A 17043-nucleotide genomic window follows, 5' to 3' on the forward strand; every position below is an offset into this window, starting at 1 on the left:
TGGATCTGAATTTTGAAGGAAGGGCACTCCAGGTAAAAGAGACAACCCATGTAAAGGGCTTCAGACAGGAAATGCGTCTTCAATGGAAAAGGCAGCTCATACTTGACACTTCGGGGGCATCTGCCCACTTAGGGCTGTAGGATCTGCGTCCTTCGACAGATCCTATGCTTCTCATAGCAGCCGGAGCTTTCTGAATCCCCATTTCGCAGGTGAAGCAGCTGAGGCTCTGCTATTAACTAGGCATGAGAATCCAGAGGGTCCGCGCCAGGCTGCCTCCCAGCCAATGAGAAAGCCAAGAGGAGAGGCGGGTCGCTGGGGGCCAGGCCTGGGGACGCAAGCAGGGAAGGGATAGTTGAGCCGCCAGCAGAGGCCGCTGCGAGGCCGGAACCCTCCACCTGGGGTCCGGGGAGCAGCGGACGATCCAAGACGGAGCCACGCGCAGACACAGGGCATGCCGGGGCCGCCGCGGAGGGTCTTCGGGTGGTGTGGGCGTGGCGGGCCCTAGGGAAGAGCCCTCCCGAGGGGGTTGGGGACGGGACGCCACATTCACGGGAATGGGTGACCAGACGCCGGTACGTCGCCCCAAATGCTTCCCAGAAGGCTCCGCGCTCACCGCAGGGTCGGCGGCCAAGTCCCGCGCTCGCCCGCAGTATCAGGACGCGCGCTAGGCTTGCCGGGAAGTGCCGGCGGGCGAAAGTGCGGCGCTGGCCGGAAGTACCGCGCCGTCGGCGCAGGGCTCGCCGGGAAATGTAGTCCCTGCGGGCGGCCCGGGGCGGTGGCCGCAGATTCTGCGGCCCTGGCGGCCGATCCGGCGTGGACCCGGGATGGCTGGACCAGGCGGCTCCGGGGGCCCGATCGGGGCTGGGGCCCTGGCAGGTGGCACGCGGTCCAAGGTAGCCCCCAGCGTGGATTTTGACCACAGCTGCTCGGACAGCGTCGAGTACCTGACGCTCAACTTCGGGCCCTTCGAAACAGTGCATCGCTGGCGGCGCCTCCCGCCCTGCGACGAGTTCGTGGGTGCCCGGTACGGTGGGCTCCAGGGGGGCCGAGGGCAGGGGTGGCATCTGAAGTGTCCTAGGTGGAGCCCAGGGGAGAGGCCGGGGCGTGGTGTCCTGGGGTGGAATCTGGTAACGGGGGGCGGTGATGCTGTCCGGGACGGTGTCCAGGGCAGGGGAAGGACTTCCGAGATGGAACCGGTCCCAGAGCGGGGCGACCTGGGGTGGGGTACTAGAGCTAAGTGGTGTTTGTGGGTATCGTGCTGGGGGCCCAGGTGCTCTGTGGTTGGGTGAGGAGTCCAGAGAGTCTTGGGGCAGTGTGAGGCATCCCCGCTTGCAGGGTCCTGTGGGGTGAAGGTGGAATTTAGAGGTTTCCATACATCTTAGCAGTTGAGAGGTGTTATCTAGGTTCTGCGGCAGCTCTCGTGCTTGGTCCCATTCCTTGGGTGCCCCCCAGGAGGGTCTTGTCCTCACTGCCCTCCACCCCTTCTTTTTTTGCAGGCGCAGCAAGCACACAGTGGTGGCCTATAAAGATGCCATCTATGTCTTTGGTGGAGATAATGGGTGAGTGAGTGAGCATTAGGGAGTTCGGACCAGGTAGGGAGAAGCATTGTGGTCAGGGGCTGGGCCCGTGCAGCTCCATTACTGTCCTTCCAGGTACTAGGTAATCTCTCTAAGCCTCAGTTTCCCCATCTGTGAGATTCCCTGCATTCCCCTCCCTGGTCGTGGTGAGGATTAAATGAGATCCTACACAAAAGGCCCCCAACACAGCATCCAGTGGGTAGCACATGCTCAGTATGTGGAAATGTCCTTCTTGTTCTGCGTGAGTAGACACAGCCTTGAAAGAAACACATCCAGCCCTGCCGCCAGCCCTGCCCTGCACGTTTCGTTCCCTGCATTTCTCCCTGGGCCTCACCCACAGGCTCACTTTGCAGCTGAAAGGTACGGAGGACACAGTTTTTATTTCATGCGTTTTTCACTTTTTGTGAGAGTTTTCTCCTGTTTCTATAAACTCCTGGCAAACAACCTTCCTGACAACTGGCTGATGTTCTGTCAGTGGACACACCTCTGTTCACACGGCCGATTTCCCTGTGTTGAGGGTAGAGTGTTTGCATGTGACCAGTTGTGCTCAACATCCTAGCCCTGCCTCTTAGACCCAGGACCTGGCCGGAAGGCCAGGAAGGACTGGCCTCCTGGTGGCTGTGCAGCCTTGGTTCTACAGGACTCCCTGGTGTGCTTAGGGGTGATAGTGGGGTGGTCTGGTCCCCACGAGGACCTGCAGACTAGGAAGAAGGGCCTATTTGGGCATAGTCCCCTGGCTTCTAGCCTCTCTCCTCCATAATCTCTTTCCTCAAGAGCAGCCAGAAGGATCCATGTTCAAGTGCAAATCAGAGCATGTTCCTCCCAGGTTCATCTCCTGTGCTGTCTCCCCATCTCTCTGGGGCAAAGCTCAAGTCCTCATGACAGGCCAGGAGGCACTGCCCTCTGCTCTTGGCCCCTTGCTGCACTGGGGCCACACTGGCTGCCGGCTGCCTTTGGATTATACCAGGTGCCCTCCTGCTCAGGCCCTTGCACCAGCTGTCCTTTCCTGCCCTACCTCCTGCCCCTCCTCTGATGCTCCTTGTGAGTGAGGCCTTCCCTGACTACCTGGACAGTCTGGCAACCACCCGTCCCCCCCTCCCTTACTGTCTCCATTTGCCCCCGAAGCACACACATGTCAGATATTATCCTTCTCCAAGGCAAGGCCTGCAGCTCCTTTTACCACTGTATCTTGGCACCCAGACGACTCTGTGTTTGTCCGATGAGGGGATGAAGTAAGGAAGAGCATCCACCACAGACAGTTACTGGAGCCTTAATGAGAATCCCCCAAACTGGAAAAGGCCTTGTGTCCAGCACTGGGTGGTGGGTGGGACGTGGGGGACCTCTGTCCTCAGGAGTGTCCTGTAGCAGGTAGCGTTTGTGTGACAACTCTATGGCCATAAGCAGAAACATTTTTGCTGCTTATGACACTGAGGAAAGGGTACAAACTTGTTTCAACCTAGTTACAACTTCCTGAAGACCGAGTACAAAGAAAGACGGCCTTCTGCGGCACGGGGGTGAGGGAGGAATGACACCCCCACCAGCTTCCGAGCTCCTGGCTTCCTGGCTTCAGGCACAGCCTTTTATCTCCCAGGCTGTTTTGCCTTCTGTGAAATGACCGTGGCTGGGCTCCTGTCTGATTGCCCTGCTTCCCTCGTAGGGACAAGGACGTTCTGGTCATGTGAGGGTACAGTGGCCAGTGGATTTGTTTTCCATTTTATGGTATCTTTAACACAGTTGTTACATTGGTTTAGCAATAAAGAAGTGGCAGGAAGATCAGGGAGAAGCGAAGGGGCTCCCCGAGGTGTGGGCGCTTGTCTGCATTGCGGTGACGCGGCCTCACGGGAGGGCGCTGAGATGTGCAAAGAGGGGTTCTGGGGTGAGGTGCGAGCAGGCTGAGGTGTGGCCTTTGGGCTATTTCATGCCTCAGTCAGCTGCTGGGTGGGCTCCGGTGGCGGGGATCATGCTTTGGTCCTGACCTCAGGCAGGCTGGTGGCTGCCTGTGTGGCAATGCTGGTACCCACATCAGCTGGGGAGCCTCCTTCGTGGTCACCATTCTTGTCCCTTGGGCATCAGCTGGTTGCCCAACTGATGGTTGTCAGTGACCCCACCCCCCAGCTGCATGTAGTGCCCGTCCCCAGGGTCCTGGTGGAGCAACGTCCACACAGCACACCTGACCAAGGCCACCTCTCCTCTCTCGCTGCCTTTCAGGAAGACAATGCTTAACGACCTCCTGCGGTTTGACGTGAAGGACTGCTCCTGGTGCAGGTGGGTGGCTCCAGGGTCCTGCCCGTCCTCGAACACAGTGGCACTGTGCTGGGTCCCGGTTGCCAGCAGAGTCACTCTCATCATGTAAAGCTAGAGAGAAGCTTCCAGGAGGAGACAGCCATGGCTCCTGGGATGCCGTGGCTAGAGCCACTCTGTTTCTCTCCATCTCCAGGGTTCCTTCTTCAGTTCACAATCGCACTTGATTATTCTGAATCTGTTAATTAACAGGATCTATTTGGTGCAGTTGCAGGTCCCTTAATTCCACCCCAGGAGGGCCCTTCAGTCACAGACCATCTCCCAGGCCAGGGGCTGCTGTGGGATCCGACCTGGGGGGTCCACCGGCTGAGGGGTCCTTCCAGGATTGACTGTGCTGGTGCGGGTGCTGCCTGGGGGCTGGCAGTAGTGCTTCCTGTCCCTCCTGCCCCGCAGGGCCCATCTTCTGCACAGGCAGTGGGCAGCATGCAAGCCCTGGCCTCCCTCCCACAGGTGCCCTCCCCAGCTGTGTGGCCTTGGGCGAGACACCCGCCTTCTCTGAGCACCGCATATTCGAGCCCCTCCGCAGCAGCCCAGCCCCTGCCCGGGAACAGCTCGCAGTTGAGGGGAGGAGGGGATCCTGGGTTTAGGGGACAGTGGGCTTCCTCCTGGGCTCCGCCATCTGCTCTTGCAGGAGCACAGATCCCCCGAGCCGCGCATGGCGCCATACTCTGCGTGTGCATGGGCCCCGGGTCCCCAGCACACTCTGTGCGTGGCCTCCCAGGTCCCCAGCAGCCCTCTGGGGTGGGGTCTCATTGTCCCTGTTTGCCAGAGGAAGGCTTGGGAGCTCAAGGGGCTGCCCAGCACCCACAGCCACCGAGCCACCGAGCCCTGCAGGTGGCTCTGCTTTGTACCACCGCCCTGTGGCGCTGGCATGGCTGCGGAAGTTGCTGCCATTTCCCTCACGCTTGATTTTATAACGTGGCTGATAGCTACAGATTCATTTTAAAAATCACTCTGAAGACTTTACAATTCTTTGTTAAAATTGCTTAAGTATAAAAGTGAGAAAAGGAGCAGCCTCTGGTAAGCAGTGTAAACGGGTTTTTAATTCGTGCTGGGGGGTCCTGTGCAGCCGCCGAGAATGAGTGTCCGTGATCTACAGTGGCGTGCGGACCTGGTCACGTTCTGCTGCCCCTGGTCCCGTGTGAGGCAATTACGCGTGGGGCGGTGTGCGGGCAAGACCGCCGGTGTGGACAGTGGGTTTCTGGCAATGCGATTACGTGTGAGTTTTAGTGCCTGTTGTCTTGTCTTTTCCTTATTGGTAGTTTTTTTTTTTAAGTTCCTATAATGAGACAGGTATCAGCTTCAAAATACAAAAACAAAAGGAAGCATGGGGTGGCAGGGCCGCCACAACCCTGCTGGCCCTCACCACCCCTGTGCCCGCCCCAGGGCCTTCACCACCGGGACTCCGCCAGCGCCGCGCTACCACCACTCAGCTGTTGTCTACGGGAGCAGCATGTTCGTCTTTGGTGAGCAGCCTGTCACCCCCCGGGCACTGAGCCCTCTCCTGGGCCCGTGGCTACCCTGCCCTCCCGCCACGCGTGCGGGTCATGGGCTCGAGCTGTGCTTGGCAGGGCCTCTCTGCCACCCCTCAGCTTTGTCTGCCAGTCCTCCGAATTCTGCACTGGATCAGGGTCCCCTTATCCCTGACTGTCCTGAGCTCCTGGGGCCGGGTGTCTGTCCCTGTGACTGGGCTGGAGCAGGAAGCCGCATCTCCAGAGCCGGCCCAGGCAGCGTTTCGGGGGGTGTGAGGGAGCCCTGGCGCGTGCATTTTGGATGGGGCCAGATTCTGCCCCACCTCCCGGGGTACGAAAACTTGAATGTTGCCTTTGAGTGTAACGGTTTCTCACTCTTTATCCAGGGGGCTACACTGGGGACATTTATTCCAATTCTAATTTGAAGAATAAAAACGACCTGTTTGAATACAAGTTTGCGACTGGCCAGTGGACGGAGTGGAAAATTGAAGGACGGTGAGAGACTTTGCTGGAACCCTGGGGACCAGGCGGGGTCCCTGAGGGCAGCCGGGGATCTGCCCCCTGCCGCGTTGCGGGGCCCGAGGGCACACAGCTCGGGGAGCTGGTGATAATTCCCAGCCGCAGCCGTCCACGCCTGCTCCCAGCTGTCACTTTCCTCCTTGCAGAAGAGGATGTACTGGTCACGGGTGCATCTCGGGTCCGGCTTGGCTGGCACCTCCTTTGGTATTTTGGTGGCTACTGGGAGAGGACTCTGTGCCCGCGTGGGTGTCTGAACTCCTCTTCCAGCGGCTGCCCGTGCCTTACGCCTCTGGTGCCGTTGCTTTTTCCCAGTGCCCCAGTGGAAGCCCTCGAGCCGCAGTGTCAGGCGGACGTGGCCACGCAGCCCGGCCGTGGCCTCTGCAATGGCTGCGTGGGCCTGGGAGGCTCAGGGCTGCGCTGGCGTCCTCACTCTTCACTTCCCGTTCATGCTTCAGGCTGCCAGTTGCTAGATCAGCCCACGGGGCCACCGTGTACAGTGACAAGCTGTGGATCTTTGCTGGCTATGATGGCAATGCCAGGTAGGTGGGGGCCCAGCCCATGCGCTCCACCTCCGAGGGTATCAAGGAGCAGAGTGGGCCTTCCTGGCACTGAGGGCTCACAGTGTCACTCAGTCTGGGGGTTTCTCAGGAGGGGCGTGGGGGCAATGGGAGAGGGGGCAAGGGAGGTGAGGGCCACTGGATGGAGCCCCTGCCTGACCCTGCGGCCCCTTGAATTGCTTGAATGCGGAGCCTCAGGGCCGCAGGCAGGAGTCAGGCTGAGGGGCAGGGTGGGAGGTGGGTGGGTGGCCCCAGGGCCCTGCCCCAGCTCTTCCCTAGGTCACAGGTGTGTTCCGCCTTCGTTCGGAAAATTGGCTTTGCTGTGTTTTTCTGAATCCAAAAGTAGCACGCGCTAGTTCCCCAAAACTGGCATCACACAAACTCCTAACAGTGCAGTGGTGGCAGTGTTGTCTGTGATATCTGTGGTCCTCTTCCCACCCGGGGGGCCCCTGAGTCAGGGGCTGGTCCTGCCACTCTGCCCAGATGCTGTGCCTGGTTGGCCGGGGGCCTGGCACGGCGGGGATTTGGTGTAGTCCCCCCGCCCCCTGAAGCTCCTACTTCATGACTGCACAATGTCCCCTCACCCACATGGCAGGTTGTTCTTCCCTTGGAGCCATCCCTTCTGGCCCCAGGACCAGGACCACCCTGACAGCCGGACCCAAGGGGTCCTGACTCCTCAACCCCTCTGTCCTTTTTAAAAAAAATTTTTTTACACGTTCAGAGAAACTTCTCTAGTAATGAATTATAGAAATGATCCCTGAAAGTATGGTATTCCCTCGCCCTAATGCAGGTTGAACGACATGTGGACAATCGGCCTCCAGGACCGGGAGCTCACCTGCTGGGAGGAGGTGCGGGGCACGGGGAGCCGGGTGGGGGCAGAGGCTGCTTTCTCCCCCAGCCTCACTGTTCCCCCTGACCTCCTGCCCCGCCCTCACGACCAATTCCAGCAGTGGCTGTGCAGTGACTAAAGTCTCCTTGCCTTAGGCAGGCAGAGCGCCCCGTGTGAGGCACTCGGTTTTGGTCTAATCTACCCTCATTTCAGCGTAGTGAGGGCAACATGCTGACCACGCTACGCCCTGCTCACTGGCGTCCCCGGGCATTCTTGCCCCTGGAGAAATGCCTGGTTTTAGCCCCTGACGATTTCAGCCCCAACAGTTCGAAACTGGGCCCCTTTCGGTGGGTGAGGTAGGGCTATAATATGTTCTTGTAAAAAAAGAATCCTGAACCCTCATTCACAGAAGTTTCAAGAATAAAAGTGAGGGCCAGGCGCGATGGCTCATGCCTGTAATCCTGGCACTCTGGGAGGCCGAGGCGGGCGGATCACTTGAGCTCAGGAGTTCGAGACCAGCCTGAGCTAGAGTGAGACCCCGTCTCTACTACAAATAGAAAAGCTAGCCAGGCGTGGTGGTGTGCACCTGTAGTCCTAGCTACTTGGGAGGCTGAGGCAGGAGGATCACTTGAGCCCAGGAGTTGGAGGCTGCAGTGAGCTATGAGGCCACTGTACTCCAGCCTGGGGGTCACAATGAGACCCTGCCTCAAAAAACAAAACAAAACAGAACAAAAAAGAATAAAGGTAGTCCCAGCTCAGTGGTCTGAGTAAGTGGAAGTGTGAGCCAGGTCCACGAGGCCGCAGCTGAGCTGCTGTCCCGACCCAGGTGGCCCAGAGTGGCGAAATCCCACCATCTTGCTGCAACTTCCCTGTGGCTGTGTGCCGGGACAAGATGTTTGTGTTCTCGGGACAGAGTGGAGCCAAGATAACCAACAACCTCTTCCAGTTTGAATTCAAGGACAAGATGTGAGTGCCTGGGGGGGGGCGGGGGAGGGCAGTCAGCGCCCCTGCTGTGGCTGGGAGCCATGGTAACCAACCTTGCAGCTCCCGCATCCAGCAGGAGCACACAGCCCGGAGCAGGGAAGTGTGGCGCCCCCAGCAGGCCTTGGGGTATGGCTGCGGCTCAGCAAGATAGGCCTGGGCAGGGAGGCCCCTGGCTGGGACTCCCTCTGAGCGTGGAAGATGTCCCTTGCCCAGTGAATGGCTTGGTCAGTGCCACCAATGACAAACGTGGCCAGCATAGTTCTCACGTGATGGCAGAAGACCCCATGGGTGTGCAGGCTCTGGCTCACGCTGCCCTTGCTGCTGGCTGGCCCTTGACCGCTGCCATGGGGCTGGCCTCTGGCTCTGGGAGCAAGTGGCGGAGAAGGAACAAGAGTGTCAGCTGGAGGTCAAGGGGGTTTGGGAGGGGCTTGGGAGCTGCCCTGGAGGCCAAGGGTGGGTAGGAGGAAGGGCAGGGCACCCCAGGCAGAGGAACCCCTGAGTGACTGGGAGTCACCATGCAGCCAGATGGCATTGCCCTGTCGAGCCAGGATCTGTCCTGAGTCTCAGTGAACTCAGCAAAAGAGGGGACTTGCTGGGAGGTGCTGGGAAGCCCTGGAGGGTGGAGGGTGGAGGGTGTTGTAGGAGCAGCATCAGGGTCCGGGCAGCTCCCAGACCGTGGCGTCCTCCAGCTGGACGGTGTGAGCGCAGTGACCTGCGATTGCACACGTGTTTGTGCACAGCTCCACTTCCCAGAGAGTGGGATTGCCTGGCAGGTCAGCTGCCACGCCTCTCAGAGGGGTCACTGTCACTGCTGCCTGCTCTGTGGCGGGGAGTGGAGGGGACTCTGGCAGGATCCCATGGTAGGCCATGCGGAGCCAGGCACGGAGCCAGGCAGGGCTGGTGCCAGAACTGAACGGGGCAAGAGACTCTGGGCACACACGTCCAGGCCCTCCCTCTGGACCCTGGGCTGGTCGCCATGGGGACCTCAGGGGGACTTCCCAGTGGGCACCTGCTGTGGGGAGGCCTTGGGGGGAACTCACTGTCGTGTGCACCTAGGTGGACACGCATTCCCACTGAGCACCTGCTCCGGGGCTCCCCACCACCCCCACAGCGGCGCTACGGGCACACCATGGTGGCCTTTGACCGCCACCTCTATGTGTTTGGGGGTGCGGCCGACAACACACTGCCCAATGAGCTGCATTGCTACGATGTGGACTTCCAGACTTGGGAGGTCGTGCAGCCCAGCTCTGACAGCGAGGTGAGTGCCGTCAGGCCTCTGCACCGTGGGGGCAGCCGGGGGGTCCTGACCGCTGGCTGGATGCCGGGGCTCCCACCTGCTCCCACCTTCTCCCCAGCTCGTCACGGCTGTGTGTCCTCCCAGGGGTCCAGACGGCCACCAGGAGCAGGGCCGGCATGTGGCATCTGCCCCTCAGGCCCTCGAGCCCCATCCCTCCTGCAGCCTGCGGCTCTTAACACTCGCAGCTGCAGACCCTTCCCGGGAAGCGGCCTTGGCCTCTGGCCGGGCCCCCCGCAGCCAGGCGGTGCTCCCCGCTCACGTGGCTCCTCCCGCCCCCACCGCACAGTGCTCTTGGGCGGGGACGGCCGGTCTCGGGGTGCCTCACGCCCGCGTGTCTCTGCCCCCCAGGTCAGTGGGGCCGAGGCGCCCGAGCGAGTGTCTGCGTCTGAGGAGGGGCCCACCCTGACCGCTGAGGATCGGAGCAGCTTCAAGAAGTCCCGAGACGTGTTCGGCCTGGACTTTGGCACCACGTCAGCCAAGCCGCCGGCCCAGGCAGCCTCCGAGGTGCGGGCCTGAGCCTCACACAGCCCCGCCGCCCCTGCAGCAGGCCCTGCGAACAGCCTCTCGCGGACGGGCAGACCCAGGCCTGGAGAAGTACTGTCTCAGGGTCACCCCGGGCGCTGCACAGGCGGCACGGGGCCAGGAGCGCATGCCCTGCTGCCGGGCTATAGCCCCAGGGCCCCGTAGCAGCCGTGGCCCCCTGGGGCCAGGGCAGCACGCTGTCCACTCTGCGGGGCTCCACGGCCCGGTGTGCCCCTCGCCCACGGGAGCGCTGCCTCCTGCCTGTGACTGCACCTGGGGGTGCTCACCCTCAGGGACTGTGCTCTCTGGCCCCACCCCACACACCTGCCTTGTCCCCTCCCCAGCTGCCCAGTGGGAGGCTCTTCCACGCGGCTGCCGTCATCTCGGATGCCATGTACATCTTTGGGGGCACCGTGGACAACAACATCCGCAGCGGGGAGATGTATAGGTTCCAGGTGGGGCTTGTGGACCTGCAGGGCCAGCTGGGGTGGACAGGGCCCCTGGGACAGGGAACTGAGGCCCAGTGTCGGGGCAGGGCTTGTCCAAGGCTGCCCGTTGCGGGGCTGAGCCTGGTGGGATGGAAGCCTTTGTGAGGAGCCTGGCAGCTTTGGGGAGGGGGACTCTAGGTTGAGGGCAGGCCAAGGTGACACTAGGGGTGGAGGAACTTCACGCAGAGGGAGCAGGTGGGTGATGTGGGGGCTCACACTGGGGCCCAGAGGAGAGCAGAGCCGGGCTGGTGAGAAGGCGGCCCCTGCCCAGGCCTGGCAGAGCAGGCAGCCAGGGTGGGGTCTGCGGGGACAGTGGGGCAGGAATACTTCTGGGGGAAATCGGGGTGTGCTGACAGGGACAGCATGAGTACTCGGGTCCAGGCATAGAGTGGAGATGGCATAGTGGGAGAGGAGCCCCCTAGGCACGGGGTGAGCAGGGCAGCACCTCTGGGGTGAGGAGGCAGTCGCTTCCCTCCTCAGCAGGCCCACCTGCCTCCTGGGACCTGAGGGTCAGCATGGGCCGGTGGGAACCTCAGAGTTGGCCTGCACGGCCACACTGGGCCCGCCCTGCTGTCACGGTGTCTGGCAACACTGATGTCCCCTCCTGCAGTTCTCCTGTTACCCCAAGTGCACGCTGCACGAGGACTACGGGCGGCTGTGGGAGAGCCGCCAGTTCTGTGACGTGGAGTTCGTGCTGGGCGAGGTGGGTGCCCCTCTGCTGTGCCCGTGGAGTGGGAGTGTCACCCTCAGGCACGGCTGCCTGCCCAGTGCTGCCTGCCCTGGCCAGCTGGGCCTCTGCCCCTGGGCCGAGGGTCCCATGGCCTGCACCCATGCCTCGTTCATTGTGCAGAAGGAGGAGTGTGTGCAGGGCCACGTGGCCATTGTCACTGCACGGAGCCGCTGGCTCCGCAGGAAGATCGTGCAGGCCCGGGAGCGGCTGGCTCAGGTGAGGTGCCCACCCCGCCACCCTGACTGAGCAGCTCGGTCCCTTGTGCCCTGGATGCCCCCAAGCTCCCTTCTTCTCCCCACAGAAGCTGGAGGAAGAGGCAGCCCTGGCTCCCAGGGAGGCCGCTGGCATGGCTGTGGGGGGGACCCGGCTGCCCCTGCTGCACGTGGCCATCCCGGAGGCCGAGGCCCGGCCCTTCGAGGTGCTCATGCAGTTCCTCTACACCGACAAGATCAGATACCCGAGGAAAGGTCCGCCTGGGGTGGGGGTGCAGTGGGAACACCGGGGGGTGCTGCTAGCCTCACCTTACAGATGGGCCCCCTGAGGCTCAGAGTCTGCGGTCACTCTTGATCACCTGTGACCTCAGCAGCCAGCATGTGGCTGAGCTGCCATCTGAGGCTGTTTTCCCACCCAGTAGCCCCCAATCACATTCGTCCGCGGAGGGAGCCCCATCCCCTGTGCCCCTGCCCTCCCCTCCCCGGGGTCCCCGAGACTCAGGAGCTCTTGGCCGCAGGCCACGTGGAGGACGTGCTGCTCATCATGGACGTGTACAAGTTGGCGCTGAGCTTCCAGCTGTGCCGCCTGGAGCAGCTGTGCCGCCAGTACATCGAGGCCTCCGTGGACCTGCAGAACGTGCTGGTCGTGTGTGAGAGCGCCGCCCGGCTGCAGCTGGGCCAGCTCAAGGTGCGGGTGGGGGTCCGTGCGGCAGCCAGAGCTCCGCGGCCAGGCCCTGCTGTGCCGGGTGGGTTGTGCCCGGGCCGAGGCCCCGCCCTGCCCGCCTCTGCGAGCTCCTCACCCAGCCTGGGGTCCCGGCTTGACCCTGCCTGCCTGCCCATGCCTGTCTGTCCCAGGAGCACTGCCTGAACTTCGTGGTGAAGGAGTCCCACTTCAACCAGGTGATCATGATGAAGGAGTTCGAGCGCCTCTCATCCCCACTGATTGTGGAGATCGTGCGGCGGAAGCAGCAGCCGCTCCCTCGCGCCCCCTCGGACCAGCCGGTGGACATCGGTAGGGGCCCTGCCGCCCTTCCCTGGGGGTGGGAGGGATGGTGTTCATCTTGCACAGGAGACCGGGGAACCGCGGAGAGCGCCTGCCGGGCCCTCAGTCCTGGGGTGGACACAGGGCCCTCTTTCTGGCTGGGATGCTGGGCCTGGCGGCTCAGGGTCACAGTGATCGGTCGCTGCACCTCTGCTAGGCACAGTGAGGGTCGGAACAGCCACAGACCTCATTCCCCTGCTGCCTCCTCGGCCCCAGCTAGCGTAGGAATGAGTGTTACAGCCCTTACTCCCCCAGCCCTCCCTGGGGACTGCTGACACCTGGGGAGCCCAGGGAACCAGCACAGGGGGTGACAGTGGGCTTCTTGGAAGATCAGACGTTGGGTGCTGAGCAGGCCTGGGAGCCGTGTTTGGGGCACATTGCTCGAGTCAGCCTGGGGGACTGAGGGAGAAGAGGACCGGGCCGGTGGCGCCTCAGGGCCCGAGTGAGGCCCGTGCCTGGGGGAATCTTTGCTCAGGGCAGTGATGTGGGCAGATGTGTGGGCGGCGGTGCCCGGGAGGTCCCCAGACCAGAATCCGAAGCTGCCCCCTAGCTCAGAGTGTGCGGAGGGTGTGGGGCGCCTGCTCAGCTCCCCCCACACCCCCAGGCACATCTCTGATCCAGGACATGAAGGCGTACCTGGAGGGGGCGGGTGCGGAGTTCTGTGACATCACGCTGCTGCTGGATGGGCACCCGCGGCCCGCCCACAAGGCCATCCTGGCTGCCCGCTCCAGGTGGGTGCCGGAGGGCAGGGCAGGGCAGGGCCTGGTGCCGGCTGCATCCCTCTGACAGCCGCGTCTGCGGCCCTCTGTGTGCAGCTACTTTGAGGCCATGTTCCGGTCCTTCATGCCCGAGGACGGGCAGGTGAACATCTCCATCGGGGAGATGGTGCCCAGCAGGCAGGCCTTCGAGTCCATGCTGCGCTACATCTACTACGGCGAGGTCAACATGCCCCCCGAGGACTCACTGCATCCTTGCGCCCTCAGGGCACTCCTGGTCACTGCTGAGGGGTCCTGGCACCCACCTCGGGCGGCTTTGAGGCCTGGCTGACCTGTCTTGGCCGGGTGACCTGGGCCCGGCGCCTCACTCTGGAGGGTTTGCTGGCGCCTGTGCTGGACGGGTGTCTCCACAGCACTCAGGCCGGCTGGGAGGGGTTTGCAGCCAAGAGGGACGGGCGGGTTCTTGACCCTCACAATCACCTGGAGCATGTGGTGGTCATCGCTCTGCAACAGGCCAGCACACACGTGGGGCGACTCCTCGAATGTCACTTCAGTAGGGTGCAAGGAAGCCCTTCAGGGTTCTGTGGGGCCCTGGAGCGGTTCTGGGGACATGATTTGTGGTTTTCCTTGGATCTTGACTGTGGCCTTTGACCCACTGGGTGGTTCAGAGCCCACTTAGAGAGGGAGCCAGTGTCCGGGCTGGATCAGAGCCTCAGCCCCGGTGGGCGAGGGGCTCTACCGCACCCTCCCCGGGGAGGACAGGGAGGAGGGCAGCTGGGCGTGAGGACCGGCTTCCTGTGGCTGTCAGCTCCTTAACCGGCCCCCAGCTACCTGTTCGCGGCCCCCTACTACTACGGCTTCTACAACAACCGGCTGCAGGCGTACTGCAAGCAGAACCTGGAGATGAACGTGACGGTGCAGAACGTGCTGCAGGTAGCTCCGCAGCGCCTGTTGGGAGGGGCGGGAGGGAACAAATGCAGGGGCAGCGCCTCAAGGTCCTGCCGTTGCAGATCCTGGAGGCGGCCGACAAGACGCAGGCGCTGGACATGAAGCGGCACTGCCTGCACATCATCGTGCACCAGTTCACCAAGGTCAGGGCTGAGGCCTCCCCTTCAGGACCTGTTCCCCCTTGGCAGTGGCCGTGGCCAGGCAGGGGCGGGGTGCCTGGGTGCTGGCTGTCCTCTGCAGTCATGGGCCATGGGGACCAGCTGAGCAGAGCAGCCTGCCACTGGCCACCGCTCAGCCTCGTCCTCGGGGCCGGCCTGAGCCCTGAGCAAGTCCAGCCCCGGAGCACTCTGCTGCCCACCTGGGCCTCACGTGGATCCAGTCCCATCTGATTCTGCCCTTCTGGTTGCCCCTGCAGGTCTCCAAGCTGCCCACGCTGCGGTCACTGAGCCAGCAGCTGCTGCTCGACATCATAGACTCCCTGGCCTCCCACATCTCCGACAAGCAGTGCGCGGAGCTGGGCGCCGACATCTGAGGCCCCGCGGGCCCACCCAGCCTGGAGAGCAGCCATACCTGCCTGCCCGCCCTGTCCACCGCGAGGACTGCACTGGCCATGCTCATGCCTGCAGCAGAGGGGTGCACCTGCCAGGCCCTGGGTGGGGGTGCCCAGAGGGGTCCCAAATGCTTCATTTCACTGAGGAGGTCCCACGGAGAGCAGATGGTGAAGCAGACCCCCTCCCCAGCAGGCCCCCCCTCCTGGAGTGGAGGCACAGGTGGGAGGCCACGGCTCAGTGATGGGACAGCACCCAGACGTGGGGAGAGACTAGGGAGCCATGGCCTTGGGCCTCCCCCCCAGCAGGGCCTGGGCATGGGCTTTGGGGGGCTTGGCATGGCCCCTGGCTTGGGCATGCCAGTATGGGGAGGGGGCTTGGCAGAATTGCTGCCCTACCAGGGAGTTCACCTGGGCTGCACCCACCCCCACCTCACCCTCACTGAGGTCGGCGTAAGGGGCCCCTCCTCCTGCGCTCAGCTTGTAACTGGGGACCCGTGGTGGGCAGGTCCAGTCTGACTAGAGGTGAATTTTGGTGTGAAGGGCCCTGCGGTCAGCTCCCAGCCAACAGCTCAGCCGTGCTGGGCTGGGCCCGGCCTCCAGAGGGGCTGCAGGATCCCAGCCCACCCGTGTGCACATCGGGGCTCAGGGCTGGGGCAAGGGAGAAGTCAGCAGAGGTGCCGCCCATGTCCATGTCCCTCACTAAGTATTTATTCTGTCATAGACATGCCTCCATTAAAGCCACAGCAGTGCTACCCACCACACGCGCCTCGCCTCGCTAGCACAGCCTCCACCCCCAGCCTCTGGCCCTCAGCTCCCCACCGTCCTGCAGCCGAGGACTGGTTCTGTGGCCCAATGGCTTGGCCGCCCTCTAGACATGGGTTCAGCCAGTCTTGCCTGTTTCTCTGTCCATATTGTCAACAGCTCTTTACCCCTACCTGGGGCCACCCAGTCACATGAGGGAGAAGGGTGCCCCTGCCCTGGTGCTCTGCCTCGCTCCTGCGCCGTCCTGTTGGCTCCTGGGAAGGGGGGCTGACCTCCCACCTGGGCTGGGAGCCAGACAGACTTGTGCATTCTCCCGTTGCCCTGGAGAAGGTCCTGTGTGAGTCTACCCTGACGCCAGAGGCCTCGTCCTGCCTTTCTGGGAAGAAGATTCCCAGACTCTTTGTCCTGGCTGCCACAGAGCCAGAGCTCGCCTAGGGAAACGAGCTGCTCTCTCCTGGCCTTAGAGTTCATCTCCTTCCCCTGGCTGTGCTCCACACAAACACGGCCTTGCCACAGCCACCACCCTGGCCGTAGGGCCCCGGGTGGCTGCATACAGGTGGACGGGGGGCCCTGCATGGTAAGGTGGGCACCCGTAGCCAACAGTAGCAGACCCGTAAAGCCAGGCAGCAGGCTAGCAAGTGGCCTGTGCAAGATGAGCTGGGAAACGAGGAAGGAGCAGGACCTGAGGCAGAAGGCTGAGCTGGGGGCCTTCCTCTGAGGGTGACACGAGTACGGACGGTGTGCCAGCGCCGGGAAAACTGCCAGACTGGGTGGGCAGCCAGGCAGGCTGGATAGCCACCCACCCAGAGTGTCCATGAGATGTGGCTCTTCCCACACCCATGGGGTGGCCTCCATGAACTGCCACCTGCAAACCCTGCTCTACACCGACTCTTGTAACTGGCCCCCAACTGTCTCTCAGATGTAATAAAGTTACACACCAAAGGCCCTAAGAACCAAACTTCAGAACATTGTGTAGCAGTCGCCGGGGCTACAAGCAATTCTACCATGCTCCCTGGGCACAGCAGGGAGGTCATGCCTGCAGTCACCCCGAACTCCACGGTGAGGCCTTCTAGGTTCCTGAGTGGAAGGAAAATAAGGACACTGAGGCCAGGACCCACATGCCTGCCGAGCTCTACCCACCTCTTCCTAGACTTGCAGGGACTATTCTAGAATGGTTGCCTCTTGGGGCCTCACTACCTCTGCTGTGCATAGCCATCCAGGAGGTTGATGACTGTCACCATTGCCCCCATTTTTCAGATGGAGACGGGCCCGGTGGGGTGGGGGCCTGTGAGCAGAAGCCTGCTGTGCCCCTGCCTAAGAACTGAGTCTGGACTGGCTGGCTTAAATCCAAGGCTGTTTCAGGTCCCAAGGAAAGAGTTCCTGGCATTGGCCCCAACTCACACCATTTGCCCCTTCAGAGAACCTGTGTGGCACAGAGCTGCACAGGCAGGGGTGGCTGGACCCCAAGGTCTGGGCCCTCTGGGGGCTGCAGCCACTGGGGAGAACAAGCCTAGTACCCAGAGAGGCTTCTGTCCCT

The 17043-nt window shown here is 62.3% G+C and overlaps 1 protein-coding gene and 1 long non-coding RNA gene across 3 annotated transcripts; one reads left to right on the forward strand and one right to left on the reverse strand.

Annotated features, from left to right (window-relative positions):
* Window positions 1-59: 59 nt before the first annotated feature.
* Window positions 60-702, reverse strand: LOC123626250. Its single transcript, XR_006730775.1, has 2 exons — window positions 614-702; window positions 60-325 (listed from the first exon to the last, which is right to left on the reverse strand). It is a non-coding gene; the product is annotated as an uncharacterized LOC123626250 (long non-coding RNA).
* LZTR1 (leucine zipper like transcription regulator 1) lies at window positions 578-16456 on the forward strand. 2 transcript variants are annotated; one of them, XM_045535144.1, is made up of 21 exons: window positions 578-1024; window positions 1497-1559; window positions 3786-3842; window positions 5265-5344; window positions 5737-5845; window positions 6325-6408; window positions 7217-7274; window positions 8082-8221; window positions 9296-9497; window positions 9885-10040; window positions 10403-10513; window positions 11157-11249; window positions 11397-11492; window positions 11578-11743; window positions 12007-12176; window positions 12344-12500; window positions 13135-13261; window positions 13346-13495; window positions 14074-14179; window positions 14257-14337; window positions 14610-16456. In XM_045535144.1, exons 1-21 carry the CDS (start codon window positions 825-827, stop codon window positions 14724-14726), a joined length of 2523 nt encoding a protein of 840 aa, XP_045391100.1. In that variant the 5' UTR covers window positions 578-824; the 3' UTR covers window positions 14727-16456. The 2 variants fall into 2 exon arrangements, with proteins under 2 accessions (XP_045391100.1, XP_045391101.1); XM_045535145.1 differs by lacking the exons at window positions 578-1024; window positions 1497-1559; window positions 3786-3842 and adding an exon at window positions 3859-5097.
* The last annotated feature ends 587 nt before the right edge of the window (window positions 16457-17043 follow it).

This window comes from Lemur catta, chromosome 21, assembly GCF_020740605.2.
Source record: "Lemur catta isolate mLemCat1 chromosome 21, mLemCat1.pri, whole genome shotgun sequence".
NCBI lineage: Eukaryota > Metazoa > Chordata > Mammalia > Primates > Lemuridae > Lemur > Lemur catta.